We start from the raw sequence: 18,122 nt of genomic DNA, 5'->3' as shown, positions 1-18,122 counted from the left end.
TTATTTACGGTTGGTTTCTTAAATTTACATATTTTTATAAGTGTATATGTTTTCACTCATACATAATTACGACGCTGCATAATATAAAGCGAAATTTAATGCTTTTAATTATTTTTTAAATAGGAACTTTCAATTTCTCATAGTACGATTATGTGTATGTATGTATATTTTATATACTAAAAGGTTGTTAAACAATCAACGATTTCCATTTCCATTTGTCTCTAATTTCCGATATATTTTTTTGTAGCCTCTTTTATTGGTCGCATGTTCAATGTGAGCACGATCTTCCAGAATTCATGAATATCTGAAACATTCAAATAAATGTAAATTCCTTACAGACAATATTAAGAAATTATTTGCATTTAAACTTACCCATTGAAAAAATATTATAACGTTTAAAACAGCTCATTGGTGCGTCCAATTTAATTGCCACCTATAACTGTTAAAATAGTCATTTAGGATTCTTTCTAATTATATAATTTTAGTCATGTGTTTCAGAATTTCTATTTCAAAAATTGTGAAGCATTTAATAAATGAAATCAAAATATATATCTTACGAATGAAGTTGAATTCTGAATAATATTTGAGAAATAAAGTTATATTTTGGTTTCAGCCTCTTACGTTGGCTTTGACTTCATTCTCATTTCTCTTCCGATTCATGTCCTTATCAAAATTTTTTGATAAATTTAACATCTGACGTTTGTACTTAGATTGTTTTTATTTTATTGTGCCAAATTAGGAATAATAGAAAAATGTAAAATAAAACAATTGCATAAAAAGAAAATAAAAAATTGACTTTGATTTAATGAAAATAAAATGTTTATTTATACATACTGATAATAATTAAAATTATTATTAGAATTGTAATTACACAATATGCTTTTATGTAAATAATACCCAAACTAAAACATTATTATTCTTTGAGGTACGCACAACTAAAATTTAAATTATTAAAATTACTATTGTGCGTTTATGAATATATGTACATATATGTAAGAATGAATCGTAAAAAGATTTGGGTTTAGCTATAAGGTTCAAAAGCCATACAAATGTCTTCGAACGGGAAAATAATTTTTTCTTAATTTATGTACTAATTACGAGAATATATGATAGTTGTACACTTTTAGTGCTTCGTTATAATGCCTAAAAATTGCTTTGTGGTCCAGGCTGGCAATGGCCACTTGAGATTTCACCTTATACATATTTGAAAGTAATATTTGTAACGAAATTATCAATTTTTGCGTTGGTAAAAATAGGCACGTTGCAATAAGTGCTATATAAATGATAAGTATATGTATATACAGAGGAAATAAGCTTATCGTTTTTAATTATTATTATCAAATGCGAGGAATGTATGGTTGATAACTACGGTCTATTTAACTATGATTATAGTTTTTGTTTAAAACAATATTCAGCTTAGTCCTTGATTATTTAATGCTTGAAATATATCATTTTTATATACTTTGACATATTTTAAAGTTCTGCAAATAGGTAGTCTCTGACTCCAGAAAGTCTATATATTCTTAATTAAAAAGGAAAATCCAGTGAGTTGTTCGATGTGTGGGCAGCGATCTCAGAGATTATAAATGCTAGAAACACAAAATTTTCTATGTACGAAGATGGTGCTAAAAGCTCGAAGGAGATCGAGTTTTTCAATCAAAAAACTACGTCAAACCTTACGATAGACTGAGACGCAGTCTAGGCAGATCGTGAATAGGCTGAATTTTTCGCTTGTTGGTGATATACTTAAATATCAATTTTCGTGCGTGTGCCAAATGTTTACAGCGTTGATTGCTTTAATTCTAAACTATGACATAAACTTTGAACTTAAGCCTTCTCTAGAATTGGGAGCAATTTACAAATAATTAAATCAATCAATCAAAATTGGATAGTTCATACAAATAGAAACTGCGTACAGTGTTATTCACTACGATGTGTATAAAAAGTACTGTCTAGTCTTACCGGTGATGTGACTACGGCTGAACAATTGTTTCATTATGTCTCGGTCCCGACTGCTAATTGAGTTAGAGATATTCTTATTTCTTTCTGGCCCACCATCCCCATTACTACTTAAATCAGTGCCGTTAACAGAAGACAATGTCATATCTCCAGCCATGGGACATCGCGATTCTGGTGCCCGGCTTTGCCTTGACGTTGAGCTAAAGGGTATACTAGCATCAGATTGGCGATCAGGTTCAATGTCGGCATCATTAGTTGACGAATCTGCTGCATCAATGTTTAAATTTAAGCATGTTTCTACTGCAACCCGATCGTTTTCGGAGGCAAAGGAAGTAGGCGCTATTCCCGTGGCAACGTTTTGCATAAGAAAAGTTCTTGATAGGCTGTAATTGCGCTTTTCCTTATCAGAATCGTTTTCGTCACTGCCGCTTGCATTGGCGTATAGCTCAGATGTTTGCTCCAGTAACTCCCTCATCTTACATATATGCTCCACACTAAAGGCATGCTTCTGCATATTTACTTGTGGAACCTGGCATAATTGACAGTCCTGCAGGCAAACGTCTAGCTCGGCTTTAATGACCGAAGGAGTGGGAGTGATTGAAGGAATACTTGCAGGTGTGCTCTTTTTCAACTCTGTGGATGATAAAATATGTTTGCCCTTTAAGCCATTGACACTAGTGGTATTGTTAGCTTCTTTGCCACATGATCCATCATAACTGTTATTGTCATCAGAGATGTGAGCATACTGGCGCTGATTTCGGGACTTTTTATCCTTCGCCCGAGAGTTCTGAAACCAAACCTGAAATATAAAATAAATCAAATAAATTTATAAAGAGATTGCATTGTATTGTAATTAAAGTGCAAGCATTAGTAATTAGGCATAGAATATTAAACAAATAATATAAGTAAATCATGAAAAGATTAGAATAAATTTAAAAGTGGTCATAGCGAATAAAGCGAAAATTGTAGGAAAATTGTGATGTAAGCTCCCTTAATGCAAGATGTGTTTCTATTTAATATACATATGTACCAATAATTTTACGGTATTAGAAATTTTGAGAGAAGTTTTTTTTTATGAGCTTAGGTGACATTGACATACTTAGTCATAAGATAAACCAAATACAAAAATTAATATGTAGGTTCGTGAAGTTTTAAGTTTGTTTCAAAATTTTATGCTTATTAAAGATTATTTTTTAGCCTTTTCTTAAAAAAAATGTTTTTTTTAAAGGGTCCATGTCATAAAGCATAAAAGTGTCATATCGCACATTCCCATTTCCATATGACACTTTCAAATTGTGTCACAACGCCCAAAGCTGTTGCTTTTCACAATCCAGCAGTAAAGTTTAAATTTATTGTCAATACACATTTTATTTTTGCCTGTATTTGTTGTAATTTTTTTTTTCATATGGATGGTTGAGGGCGTCTATAATAGATAGATATAATAAATATTAAGTTCAGGGCAGCATTTCTCCGCCGGGCTTTAAACACAAAAATTTGTCAAAAATACATTTGCATCATGGGCGTTATAGCATGTACCCATTTTAAGGATGTGTAATAAAATATATTCATATATTCTTGATCAGCAATACAACCTGTCTACCCGATTGGCTGTCTGTCTGTGCTAAAACATCTCACAGTCTAAAAGCGCTAAAACTACCAAATCTAAAACATGGAATCCAGTACAAAAAGCAGATCGAATATTTTCAAATGATTTATTTCGAAATTACCTGCATAAACAGCATTCAACCCTAACCGAGCCAAATCCAAGTTGCCATTATGTGTTGTTTTAGTTATAAAGTTTTTCGCGATTCAAGTCTCATTTTGTAACTGCATTTGACGAATTAAATGCATAACGATAACTTCACCAGTTTTGATTTATATAAATTTGCACATCTTTGATTACGTATATTATGATACGGCTGGTTTTTGTCAACTGTAGTGTATGGATCTTCAAAATTTTTTTAAGTCCATCTTTTTTTGCTATCACTATGTAAATAAAAAAAAAAACGAAACAAAAATAAACAATAATACAAATATTTGACTAGAAACGTTGTGAATTAAAAAAAATGAATAAAGCATATATAATCACAAAAGTCCAGCCATCAGACAAAACTTCCGATTATTGAACTCTCTGTTTTTAAAGAAGAAATTTGATTGAAACTTACTTGAACGACACGTTTTTTGAGATTTACTTTTTTAGAAATCTCCTCGAGCATTTTTCGACTAGGGTTCGATTCAGTTTGATAACATTCATAAAGGAAGTTAAGTTGTTCTGGAAGTATAGTAGTACGCAAGCGCTTGTTTTGTTTTGATGGCGCACTTAGCTGGGCTGATGCGGTATCTGATTTATCACCTATAAAATCTTTGGATGTAGCTGTAGCTGCATCCACATTGTCAACTCTTGCACTAGTGTGGATGTCATCATCATTAAAGGTCAACATTTGTGAGTTGTTTTCAATCATGGTGGCATCGAGAAAGTCTTCAAGATTTTGAAAGTATTGCGTTTTATCAGCATCGCTAGAACTAGTTTTCCTCTCTCTTTCTCTACTTCGCCCATGTATAATCTCTTTTAGGTCATCAGATTCTTCTTCATATATCACGTTATCAACCTGAATGTGGTTTTGAGTTTCATTCAGATCTTCATTTACGTTTTCATGTTGCGAAACATTTATTAATTCAAAGTTTTGTTCTTCCGATAAAGTGTCAGTTATATTGATGCTGTTATTGTTTAGTTTTACAAGGTTATCGCTTTCAGGGAGGTCGCTTCTCCCACTAGCTCCATTCTTAAGAGTTTTGTCTACACTTGATCCCTTTTTTACGTCAATAACCTGTCCAGTTTTTGCGTTCGTGGATACATTTACATCATTTTTAGACACTTGACCATTACAATCGAATATATTATTTAAATTGTTGTGCGGATGCATCTGCTCGCCGATCACACTATAATTTTCATCCGTCGTCGCGCTCGGCCGCTGCGACGACGGCTGCGACCCTGAGCCATCAGGTACTGTTTGGGGCGAGGCAACTAACTGAAAAAACTTTTTTGATTCATTAAGTTGATAGAATTGAAGTAGAAAATCAATCGATGGCTGAGTGCTTGAATTAAAGGAATGCTGACGATTGTCCTCAAGCTGATGAAGATGCTGCTTATTGTTTTTTCGATAATACTGTATTAAAAAATCATAGCTGCTGACCTTTTTCATCTCACTCTGTTGGTAAAAATTACTTAGAAAATCGATATCAAAATCAGTATCATTTCCTTGCAGCCTTTGCTGATGATGTATTTGGAATTGCTGCCTTAGCTCAGCACTCGTTTCATGCTGCATATAGTAATGGTATAAAAAATCATATTTCTGATTAGCATCAATATCTTTCGAGGATATGGTCTCTTCGGCATTCGAGGAGCATCCCGACAACTTTCGTTTTTTTGAAGCGGAAGGAAGCGATTTTTGCTGTTGTTGTTGCTGTTGCTGCTGAGCTGCTTGTTGCAAGCTTTGCAAAATGCTGCCAAATGGTCCATATGCTGCAGCTTCTGATTGATTATTTGACTGATTGGTAGAGCACCCACCGTACAGGGTCGGGTTCATTAGGTGCATTAGTTGGTGGTCGCGTAAGTGCTCCAGATGATTGAACTGTAGCTCACACTTATCACAGTCGAACTTAGACATACGTTGTTGGTCTAAGCTGTTGCTTCGCTCTCGCTGCGGTGGCGTTGGCGTAGTCGATGGGCTAAAGTCAGTGAGCGAAGAGGACTTGCTAAACAAGTGCTGTGGGGATAGCGAAGCGTTAAACTGCTGTTGGGTGCCGACTCCCGATTGAGCGGCAGCTGCGGCAGCAGCGGCTACAGCAGCGGCGACATTTAATCCTGAACCCGTAACCCCAGACGGGTGATGGTGATGTATATCCATTGATGAATTTGAGTCTTCTGAGCTCAAGTTTTGAGCTATTTGCGCAGCAGCAATTTGAGCTTTTGCCGACTTTTTATTGTTTTCTTCCTTGAAGCAATGATTCTTCTGGTGGCGTATGAGCTCGTAGTATCGCTGAAAGACCAAGCTGCATTTCTTACACGCATAATTTATGTTCTGTTTCTTTGCCTCTTCATTCTCGTAGAGCGAATTATTTGGCTGGTTTTCGTATATCTTGCGCTGCTTTTGGCGTGCATTTTGAAACCAGACCACAATCACCCGGGGCGACAGAAGAAGCAGCTTGCTCAAGTACTCAAGGTCGCTGTCCTTGGGATATGAATTATTTTCAAAGAACTCTTGCAAAACTTTGATTTGGTAGTCTGTAAAACGAGTGCGATTGGCACGCTTACCACCTGATGTTGAAGACGACGAATTAGATGAATTAGAAGATGTGTTCTCAAACTGTGCACAGGCTGCCGCCGGTATGCCGGGTACAGCAACAATACCTCCAGTCCCCGTACCTTTTTCAATGGACTTACTTACAGCTGTTTGCTTTTTGGGTGGGCCCATGTTACTGCCCATGTTTTCTAATTGTTGGTTTAATATATCGTTCATGTTGCTGTACAAACTACACCCTGCCAGACTGTTTGGAGTGGCCGGACGCGACAATACATCCGAGCTGCCACTTTCCGACTTAGTTTCAAAGCAAGTGACTTGATTTGACTGCAGTGACTGCATGGACACAGGTGTTGGTAAAGGCTGATCTTGTAAGTAGTCGGCTTGGGGATCTGACTGTACCTGGTGTGATTGCTGAGATTCCACAACTTCTGATATCTGCTGTTGCTTGCAAAAATTTGAGTCTTGCTGAAATTGATACTGGCGCTTTATTTGTAGCTCATTGACCAGTGGGTGCTCGTCCTGCGGCTCAGTCTTTATTTGCATATCCAGTGAAGACAAAGGCAGGCCAGCCAATTTTTCTTGGTCTGTTTTGGAGTCTGCCATCATAATATTTCTTGTCGAATATTCCAAAATGTTACCTGTCGAATTCGCTGATGATGCACGTGAGCTTGTTCTACGTGCTGTTCCAAATGTATGGACTGTAACGCTACTAGATTTCGTAGTTTGCGATGGGCTTGCAGATGATGCCGTCGTAGCATCGGTTGCAACAATAGTTGATGGTGGTGCGCTTATTGCAGAGGAGGCACTAGAATCACTTAGGGGTGTCACCTTAGCGTGGCCCGTACGCTCATACTCTTCAAGGTTTAACGTTGTCGAAGGTGGGTTGTTGAAATTGTAAGGTGAATCCTTGTTGCGCTGCCTCTCTTTAAACAACGTGTTGCGAAACCAGTGCTTAACCACCTAAAATAAGAAATTTCTAATGATTTAATCATGTATGTAATTAATATCTTATTATTAACCTTCATTGGAAGATTCGCTTTTTGCGACATATCCATTATACTCTCTTCACTGGGAGAGTTATTAATGTCAAAGTGAGCGCGAAGGATTTTTAACTGATCGTCAGTTATACGGGTTCGTGCACGCTTCTGATTGCTTATCAACTGTTGCTGCAAAGAATAATGAAGTAGATTACAGATACGTGTTTGATGGTTTTATGTTACTAAGAAGCGACTTACTTGAACACCACTAGAGACGACATTTTGTGGGTTTGTAATGCTACAGTCGCTCGTCATACTAGGCTGTTGCTGAAGATCGGAAAGACTGGCTGTATTAATAGCCATAGATGAGTGTGGTTGGGAGCGAGCTTGAGAGGGAGATACGGCACTAACACCATTATTTTGAACACCTCCGATGGGGGATGAAGAGTTGGTGTTTGTAGTATTGCCGCCAAAGATTAGTGGGGGCGCCAAATTCATAAAGTTAAGAGACATCAGGTGGTGGAACTGCATTAAATTAATCATATCTACAGGATTCATGGGTATCCCTGAAGAAACAGCGGCAGTAGTTATCTGTTGCTGTATTTGATGCAAATTTTGCAGGCCCTGGAACGATTGTGGATTCAAACTTGCAAATGGATTGTGCATCTTATGCACGTCGTTGGGTGATATTGATAGTCTGCTATCTCCCGGGGAATTTGACCCCATATTATCTTGCTGGTACTTTAGCAATGCAGCAGTCAAAGCAGCCAAGTGCTGTTGCTGTTGTTGCGCTTCTGTTAATGGTGCGTTCAATGCGTTTGGCGATAGAAAAATAGAGTTTTGATTAGATTCCTTAGGCTGCGAACTTATCGGGACCGGCGTTTGGCTTTTTCGGGGACTTTGAGCGCCCATCTCATTGTTCTTTTCAGCTGTAACACATGCAAGCATGATTGTTCTCAATATAGTTGTTAAAGAATATACACGTGCTCGAAATTTAACCTAACAATAAAACTAAATAATATGCATATATATTGTAATCATAATGATATGAGTTTTATTTAAAAACTTTTGTATAGTGCGTTTGCAAGTGCACCCAACTGAATATATGGAGAATCGAATTGGGAATAACGATGTTATTTATCAGATCGTTATGAAGTGTTCGGTATCAGTCGAGAACGTTAAATATTGCGTTAATAGATTTGTTTTCGTTTTGCAAAATATAAGCGAATTGCTTTGCAAATAGAAGAACCTTTATAAAATTAATTGATCTAGCTATTATGGTTCTTGGTGCTCATACGGACGGACAGACTGACAGTTCGGATCAGTTTGGCTTGCTGATCAAGCATATATATAGTATATGGGTCTGCCACGCCTCTTTTTTGCGGCTACAATAATTTTCATAACTTCATACCATTATCCATTTTTTATGAAAATGTCAAAAAACAATGAGTTTACTCGTACTATGTGAAAGAAAATCAAAAGCTGTGATTAAACTGATTTTATCTTATGTTAATAGTTTCCCACTTACCGTATTCACTTGCGTGGGTAACGAAATCAAAGAGATTTGTCTCATTTTTGCTTTTGTCCATTTCATTACTGCTAAGTGAAGGCGAAAGCTCGCGGGGGCTGTCTTCAGGAACAATATCAGCATGCGCATTACCAGAAGCTGTTGTTGTAGGTGCAGCAAATTCAGTAGCATGAGTCTGCTCCATGTGCTTCTGCAGCGCTTGGGTGCTGCGAAAATTACGCTGGCACAGTGAGCACTTAGTTGCGTCTCGCATTGTATGGTATAACATATGTGTGGTTAGCTTTTCTTGTGTCTTGAACGCAAGCGAGCATTGCTTGCACCGATACTTATAAACGTGCCGCTCAGAAATCACCAGACACATGTGTGAGTCCTTAAAGTGGTTTACCATGGTCGATAAGGTGCTAAAAGTCATAGGACAGGGCCTACTTATGTGGGTTAGAGCCAGGCATTGATATTCACCGTTTTGAATTGGAAAGTGTTGAGTTTGCTGTGCGTGCTGCAACAACTGTTCTTCGTGCTTGAATGTAGATTCGCACTGTTGGCACGAGAGTCCCTGAATACCCGTGTTTGTATTGATATTATTGTTAGGTGAACAGCTTACTGATAAAACAGGTGCAGTGGATATCGTATCATCGGCCGTTGGTCTAACACAAATGCCGTCCTGTTCCTTCGCGATTTCCAATGAGCTTGTTACTCTTGAGATAGAAGACCTCATTGGCTTAGGGTCTACTAGGTGTAGCAGCCTAGCAAGTCCATCACGAGTAACACTATGTACGCTCACGAGGTGTGTTTCCAGGAAATGTTTTGAGCTGAAGCCACTTTCTAAGCACAGTGGGCATGCTAAACAAAGTTTTGCGACCGAATCGGAGATATGCGGACGCAATGAATTTACCGTATGTGACTGCGTGTTTACCTTGAGAATATCTCCTGAGTCAACATTATCATCTATGGTTTCATCAATTCCTTCAAGGCGCTCTCGCTTTATTTCAATTGGGCAGTCGTCTACCGCATCGGACTCTGTTGCATGGCTTGGTGTTGTCATTGGTGTGAGAGTTGGAGACCTGTCGACATTGCAACGCTGAGCAGCCGCGAGAGCAGCGGCTGCAACTGCGGTTTGAAAAGCTTGAAATGCCACTTCGTTGGTCGGAATACTAATGTAGTCATCACTCTCCGACGTTGGGTGTATGGCCTCCATGTGGGCTTCTATGTCCTTTTTTGTTTGCACAAAATACTCACAAATATTACACTTAAACAGCTTTATAGAAGCGCCTAAGCTCAAATCGTCTGGATTTAATGAAGGTGACGAGCTGCGAGCCTGCATTTTCCCATATGATGTCGAATGACTAGAAATGGACGCAGGCGAAAATGTATTGATATCAGCTGGTGTCGTTCTACTTGGTCCAAACCCAGGTTCAGAGGCTGAAGTTGTGCATTCAGTCAAATTTAAACCGGTATCTATCATTTCATCTAAAAATATAGACACAAAATTACATTTTAAAGTTATGAAAAGTTTTTGTTAAGGCTTCCGGTTCAGTTATATTCGGTCTATACACTTGAAACTCATAACTATCACTAATTTTGGTTTTTATTTGTCAGACTAGAATTAAGAATTTTAAGGGTTGTGACCGTGAGCCTTGAACTGGTCGGATCCGGTATTTTAAAAATGTACAAAGGGTATTATAAGTTAATGGTAACAGCCAACAGGAGGCTGTTATAAATTATATTTGGTTACGTTGGTTGAGCCCAACTTTAATGCGTCTACTTGTTATACACTTTGACATTTTTGTAAAAAATGGAAAAAGGTTATCATGAAGTTGGTCAAATGTATGTAACAGGGAGAAGGAGGCTTGGTAGACCCCATATAAAGAATATATTTCTGGATCAGCAAGACAAACTGCGTCGATTTAGCCATGTCCGTCCGTCCGTCTGTATGAGTGCGTGTTTCTCAGCAACTATAAGAGCTAGAGCAACCAAATTGGTATGTAGGTGCTCCTATATCCAGGACACTACGCTTTTATTATTTTTTTTAATTTCCTCCCCCTTCCCCGCAAATTGAAAAAAACTATATAAGGCAGGAAAAAATCTTTAAAAATCTGAAATAAAACACAAATGCATAGTCATGGCATTTCGACTAAATGTGCCAATCAGAACGAACGATAAATTCCCATTTACATTTTGATAATAGACAGCGGGTGCACAGTGCTGACCGCGCCATAAAAGTCGCTGCGACGCAGCGGCGTCGCTGCTGACGTTACAGCGAAAACGAACTGTGACGCTTGACACTTGTTTTTTTTTACATTATTATAAAACATGTATGCCCTAGCTAAAATGTATGCAAAAGTTTGCAGCGCCAAACTTTTATGCACTTTTCTTTATTTTTATACACTTTTTTATATGTTACTTTGAAACTTGTATTACGTATTACCTCGGATCTCCTCACTTTACCGTACTTAACATTTCCAATTTTTTCGGTGTGACGTAATGAAACTATAGATAACTACAAACAAAATACAAATCTTGAAGCAATATCCATACAGCTTGATTGTATTAAAATAAAAACCCGACTTTAAATACAAATCAAGCCCAGTGAGTATAAGTAGAAACTGATAAACACGGTACTGAACTTACCAATATAGGTATGGCTTTTTAAGTTCTTGTAGTTGTTTCTTTCTTACTACAATAATCATGCGCAGCTGTTACCTTTGAAGCAGTCAATAATAATGCTACTACACCATCAGCATAAGCTTTTACGCCAAAAAAAAGGAAGCATAAAGAGAGAAAAAAAATGCAACACCCTAGTCAAGAACGACACCAACACAAACAAAAGCACGAATACAATAAAGCATCAATAATACAAACAATAGGTAGACGCGTCAAGGGTAGGGGAAGGGTAGTTTAGGGGATCATATGGTACTAACAAAAAAGTACGTACGCTGAAAACTGTTACCTGTTCTACAACAATTTATGAAAGTCCTATGTACTGTAGTCCTATTTTCTATTATCGAACATACTAATTTGTTCATACATTCATGAATCTTTTCCTTTGCCATTTGAAAATAAACAACATTTCCTCGTACTTAAGTGCATATTTTTTTAAGAAATTCTCTTTCAGTTTTATATGTGTCAAAAGGCCTGCAACTATCAATATCAAATTATTTCAGAGCCGGACAACGTGGATTGAACCCACTGTCATTGCATAGAGATCGAAAAAGCTGATCCTAACTATGTGCACTTATTGCAAGCCCTTCTATTTTGCATACGGTTATTTTTGCGAACCGTCCAACTAAATGGTGCAACAATGATTATCATTGAGCTCAGTACTAGACAAAAGCTCTTCATATATAATATCAAGGGATACAATATGCTTTAGGGTGTGGGTGCTTTGGGTGTGAAGAGCGCGATTCGGTTTTTCGTTGATGACGCCGTGTGCTTGGATGAGGGGAGCTCAGATGTGTAAAGACCGGCAATTGATTGTTGTGTATCTGGTTTTTGGTCTTGTGCTCTGTGGTTAAATACCAGCATGAGGTTTGGCCCCGCACGACGTCGCATCTGATATGAGAATCTCACACTGTGGGTATACATACGTACATATATATGTATGCGAGAGTTTTGAATCTTGGTAAAGCATCAGCTTTACCGAATGGACTTAAGTCTGGAACAACGGCTGTGAGTGCGACTGTGACTGCGGTTGGCGTGGAGTAAAGTGTGCACGTCACTAATTGCAAATTCGATGGATACACATAATCGTTTTTGCATTCTTAAGTAATTTGTAATAATTTCCTCAAGGGTCAGCGAATAAATCTCACAGCGACGCAAGGGCACGTTTTGAAGCATTTAAGTACGAGAGTTGCAGTATTCAGCTGTATTGTGAATGATAATAATCAGAAGGCGCGGTTAAAGAACTGAATTGAACTGAAATCAGCGCCTAATGATGAGTTACGAACCAACGAATGAGACGTTTTCAAAAATATATGCTTATGATACCCACAAAAAAAATATAATTTTTAATATATTACCCGAAACTATGATTCCCTATACAAAGAGTTCATACAAGCCAAACATACATAAAACAGTTAAAGAAATATGGAAGAAATCGATAGATGAAAGGCTTTGACAAATTTAAATGATCAACATCACATTATTATTTTCTGTGAGTGGAAAATAAAATTAAGAAAAGAATTGTGGCTGCCCCTTTCAATAATAATAAGATATTGTTACTCATTACATATACTAAAAATAATGCTGAGTTGGTACATTGAAAACTGTGTCTGCTACAGATTTCCTTGATTTCTGGGAGTTTCTAAATTTTAAAGCTACGATGATACGAGTATATGTTTGATATGCATGAATCTACATATCTAGTGTGAGATGTCTTATAGTTGCTGTGATCTACTAAATTCAACTAAACTAAAAGAGTCCAACTTATGTTTTTCAAGTACATGTTTTAAGAGAATCAGTTCATCCACTTTAAATATTTCATTAGACTTATATTTGATGTACTTATTCTTCTTCTTTTCTGAAACTAATTCAGATATTAAATTGAATCGATATTTCGTTTCATTGGTACACACTTTTTCAATCAATCAGTCTTTAAAAGCTAGATACACCTAATTTGGCGTGTAGATTCTCCCAATTCTGAAGCTTATTTTAATTTAGTTTCTTTCCCTATTAAGAGCTCTATGTGCCCATTATCCCTGCGCACATATATTTAAATTATCTTACCTTCATCGCTAGCAGGAAGGCGTTCAGTGACCTTAAATACTTCGTTTAGTCCCGGCATCTCAAGGTTCTCGCTACGTCGTTGCAGACAAACAAACTGTTCTACTTGCATGTGTCTAAATCCTTTCACATGTTGTACCATTTCTAATAGACTCTTTGCCACAAAGTTACATAGGTGACAGCAAAGCGATTTTGACGGAGATTGTGTTTTCTGCTGCTGGTTTTGGTCCTTTTCGAGAGATGACTCCTCTTCTGATTGACACTGCCCAGGTTCAGAAGGGTTTGAGACCAGCCGTAAGCTGCTCTGCTGCACAATGTACAACAAGTGCTGAAAAATGGTACGCATTGTGTCATGCCTCATCTGCTGCGTATGCAGTGAGAGCTTTTGTATGGAATTGGTATGAAAGTCACAACAGTTGCATTTCAACTGCACCGCACCAGCTGCCGCCAGCTGTGACTGAAACTGAAGTTTATACTCGTTTCGCGTTCCGCCCTCACGAATATGATTGATAAAGTTTAATTTTTGCAAGTGCTTATCAGTCTTACTATGAAGCTGAAAGTTGGCTTTAAGGTTCGTCTTGTAGTTACATAGTCGACAAATATAGTTATTGTTGTGTATTATCATGATATCTGAAGAGGATGTGGAACTTGCACTTGAGCTTTGGCGTGTGCGGTCGATTTGCAAGTGCTGGTTTAGCTCATCCATATTATTTGTGCTGAAACAGTCACAGATTTGGCAGCTATAAAGTGCTGTTGGCCAGGCGTCTGCCAAGGAAGTTGGCTGAAAATGGGAATCCTGTGTCTCGCCAGTCTCGCTCCAAGCTAAGTTCATGGCCAATCCATGTGGTACCTTCAAATTGTGCGATATTCCCTGCGTTTGTGACTTTAGAACGGGTGAGAATGGGAACGACGCATGTAATTGTAACTGCTCCGTGGGACTTACTGGTGAAGACGCAGTGGATGACAATTTAGTGTTGGGCTGCTGCTGGATACTACCAGGTTGGGTGGCGGTTGTGTTCTGTTGCAACAACTGAATCATTAGCGCTTGGTTGTACGCTAAGTCGGCCAAAGCTGCCTCGGGCGCTGCTAAAAACGAGTTGACGTTTCCCCCAACACCCTGCTGCTGCTGTTGCAAAAAATTTAAAGCCTGGATGTGCTTGATATTATTTTGAAGAACTGCCATGTTGTGCGTGTGCTTTTCGCTTGTCATATGGATACGAAGATTTCGAGCTACGGACGTCTCATAGCTGCAGATGTCGCAGCGAAAAGACGGTTTCGACTTACCGGTGCCCGGTATTGCAGTCGGTACTATTACAGTGGAAGTTGCAGTGCTGCTAGCGTAGTTGGTATTGCTACTAATGCTAGTACTAACGCTGGGCGATCCCAGCACTGTTGGCTGGCTGGACGAGCCACTACCGGACGATGTCGGAATGCAAGCACCTTGAGACGACGGGCTAGGTAAAAGCAACTTGGCAGCTGCAACCATATTTTGTGAGCTATTCAGCTCCTGCATATTGTTCAAATGTTTATCCGATTGCATGTGTATCGAAAGATTACCCTTAGTAGTCGTGGAGTAATTACATATCTCACATCGGTACGGCTTATAACCGCAAGAGTATGATTCACCCCGTGCCAGTCGTGGATGTTGTTGGCCTGTGGATTGCACAAAAGAACAGGGCTTAGAATTTGCGATCAGTATGTAAGACATAGTCACTATGTCACTAATGTCGACTTTTTAATATAATTTGAGACATTGAAGCAAAGTTGTTCTAATCATTATCATTGTCAGTCAATCATTATCTGATAAATTATAATATTGATATTATGATTATAGCTATAAAGATATTACGATTTAAATGTTTGCGTTTGTTCAGGGCGAAATTAGAAATAAATCAGAAAAAACTCTCTCCTGTATTTGTTTTTTTGACATCCGATACTTTCGTCGAAAAATAAATACATCATTTACGGTAAACTTGGGTAACATAATGCTTACTTATCTAAAATAAAAATGATCGTTAAATTCCTGCATTTAAAATGTGTAACACATATGTGTGGATCAATAACTTGTAAATCATTAAATAGAGGTAAAGTTATGTATCATAAACATGTTTTAGGCTTCAAATCAATCATTTCTTTATATCACTTACTTTCGTACAACTTCTCTTTTGTATTTTATATCTCTATAAAATAAAAGTAAACATACCTGCCAAGCAATATCCACAAGCACTCTCACCGTCTGGGTGTTTCTCTCGCATATGGATTTCCAAAGTCTCTTGATACTTATAATGCCAATTACATTGAGGACATTTGAGGGTCTTACACGAATTTCGTGTGGACATCTGCACTCCGCTATTCAGTCGCGCCGAGTTTAACAACATTTCACAGCTACAGAGACAGAGACATACATTTTAAATCAAATAAATGAATTATAACTCTGAGAGCGTATTTAAATTGATGCAAACGCTAACCCAGAGCCAACAATGAGTAAAGTGATTCCATTTGTATAATAAACTTATTTTATAGGGGTCTCATCCAGGCCTCTGAAAATTATGTCCCTTCTATTTTCATCCTCTTACCCTACAGCAAAGACAGATCATTGTAACTGATAATATGTATATGCCTAATAATTGATTCATTTAAATTCACTTCGCGACCTTATTGTGAAAGAATGCAAGATCGCACCCAATGTACTAATATAAAATAGAACTTTCAGTTGCCTACCCCCAAAGTGTTGATGAAATTTTATGATTCTACTGCTAAGTACTTAAATGCCAGAACCAGAACAGGCAGTAAATTACTACAATTGCCGCTGAAGCTGAATCTGTGCATGGCATTTATTAAGTGAAATCAGTACAATTGGTTTAATTTACTTTAGTTAAGTCGCCTCGTCTTAGTTTCCGTCCGCCCGTTTCTCTCACCTAATAGATCATGCTCATCATGTTTAAAAGCATCCCTCCATAATGATTTAAATTAAAGACTTTGGCACTACAATATAGCTTCATATTCAATGTGAATACAATATATATATATATATACATACAAATTGTGCTCCAAAGCTATTACCTTTAATTAAATAATATAGTTTTTCATCCAAAATATAAATTAAGCACTAATTTAATGAGCATGATAAATTTTTTTAAATGCATACACATTTACAATCATACATACATACGGCTACAAATAGTATTACTACTACTGAATAATAATTTGTGTCAATTTTGCGATTTTTTGAATCTGCTATTTGATATCAGTTTGAGCCCACATCGCATGGAATAATTCCCTTAGTTCATTTGCGTTTAAATGAAGAACCAGTCGTGCCCAAAGGCATAATAAGAGAGGCATTGGACGAAATGTGTATTGTGTTCTGGATCCAAATTGACGTCGCATGTATATATTAGACTAATGAGTTATTGTGTGGCACTGGTCGCTCAATATGCGGATGAAGGGAAAGGAGTAGATTCCCTTAGCACGGCGAAAGTTCAAACAGCAGCAATAATTACGCATATTTTGTATACCCAGAGTCTATGAAGAACCCGAGGCAACCGAAATTCAGACTGCATTGTATTATCATCACGCAGCCAAACCCCAACCAGCTATTTTGTTTTTAACTAACACATATACATAGACTTATAACCATACAGTCATTGCGCTGCACAACCCCTTACGGTAATAACCATGTCAAATGAAGCGCCGGCGGCACTTGTTTTCCCACGCTTTAATTGGACTTACAGTATGACTGAATAATTTAACACTCGATTATAATAAGTTATGTTATATCAAGCAAAACCCAACTAATTCTAACAGTATCTGGTAATGAACCTATGACAAGAATAACACTTTGTAAAAATTTACTGAAAAAGTTGTAAAGCCTTAAGCGATCAGATCAAAATATATATTCTTACATTTGCAAACACTAAACTGTCTACTGAATAAAATTTGTGGGCAAAAGAGTACACTGATCTGATTTTCAACAATTTATTTTATTAATATGTTCAATAAACTGAACATTATTATAAATATATTCTATAACTAGCTCTTTCAACAAAAAATATTTTAATTAAAGTATATACCTATTTTTGTATATTTTTTCTTTCTCAAAATTCATAAATGGGCAACAAGTTCTAAGAAAATCATATTTTCATCGACATAAATATGTAAAAGCATTAACATGTTTTTGCGCATGCATGAGAACAATCGAGAGCATATGCTGTTTACTTAGCCCTTATTGGCTTTGATCCCATAGTCAGTGTTAATTATAAAAATAACAAAAGCGAAGTGAACAATATGATTAAGATGATAGACAATTGGAAACCTATTCTTATCGAGCGAATGACCGCAGACTCAAAAAAAAAAAGGAAAAATATAAACAATCAGGAAGTAAAATGTATAAAAGAACTAGTGGTCAAATTAAAGTTGGTCGCCACCAACTTTTAAATACACTTTGACTAGGGGAACGCAGCAAACGCACGCATGCACTCATGAACACATACACACAAAACAGCGGATGCGTCACAGTTGGTCGCTGTAGCGTCAGCAACGACTGTCGATATTGAAATGTAAATAATTCCTAAGTTATTTATCCGACCGTTTTGAAATTTCCACAATCGGTCGAAATCATGACTAGACAATTTTGTA

General features: G+C 37.3%; 1 protein-coding gene across 3 annotated transcripts in view; it reads right to left on the bottom strand.

Annotated features, from left to right (window-relative positions):
• Positions 1 to 214: 214 nt before the first annotated feature.
• The window catches only part of LOC108607384 (zinc finger protein 2), a 36,414-nt gene continuing 18,506 nt past the window's right edge, over positions 215 to 18,122 (bottom strand). Inside the window, exons 4-12 of one of the 3 annotated variants that reach the window (XM_017998123.2) lie at positions 15,691 to 15,872; positions 13,491 to 15,140; positions 8,769 to 10,235; positions 7,499 to 8,169; positions 7,283 to 7,429; positions 4,125 to 7,223; positions 1,963 to 2,758; positions 373 to 439; positions 215 to 304 (exon numbers count right to left, since the gene is read on the bottom strand). In XM_017998123.2, the coding sequence (XP_017853612.1) occupies positions 423 to 439; positions 1,963 to 2,758; positions 4,125 to 7,223; positions 7,283 to 7,429; positions 7,499 to 8,169; positions 8,769 to 10,235; positions 13,491 to 15,140; positions 15,691 to 15,872 (8,029 nt within the window). In that variant the 3' untranslated portion in view covers positions 215 to 304; positions 373 to 422. Of the gene's footprint in view, positions 305 to 372; positions 440 to 1,033; positions 2,759 to 3,696; positions 3,946 to 4,124; positions 7,224 to 7,282; positions 7,430 to 7,498; positions 8,170 to 8,768; positions 10,236 to 13,490; positions 15,141 to 15,690; positions 15,873 to 18,122 lie in introns of those variants that run through there. The other 2 variants (XM_017998122.2, XM_017998124.1) reach the window with 2 other exon arrangements.

The sequence above is a fragment of the Drosophila busckii genome, chromosome 4 (assembly GCF_011750605.1).
Source record: "Drosophila busckii strain San Diego stock center, stock number 13000-0081.31 chromosome 4, ASM1175060v1, whole genome shotgun sequence".
Lineage (NCBI taxonomy): Eukaryota > Metazoa > Arthropoda > Insecta > Diptera > Drosophilidae > Drosophila > Drosophila busckii.
The sequence above is the reverse complement of the archived record's forward strand: the minus strand, read 5'-3'. Positions and strand labels throughout refer to the sequence as shown.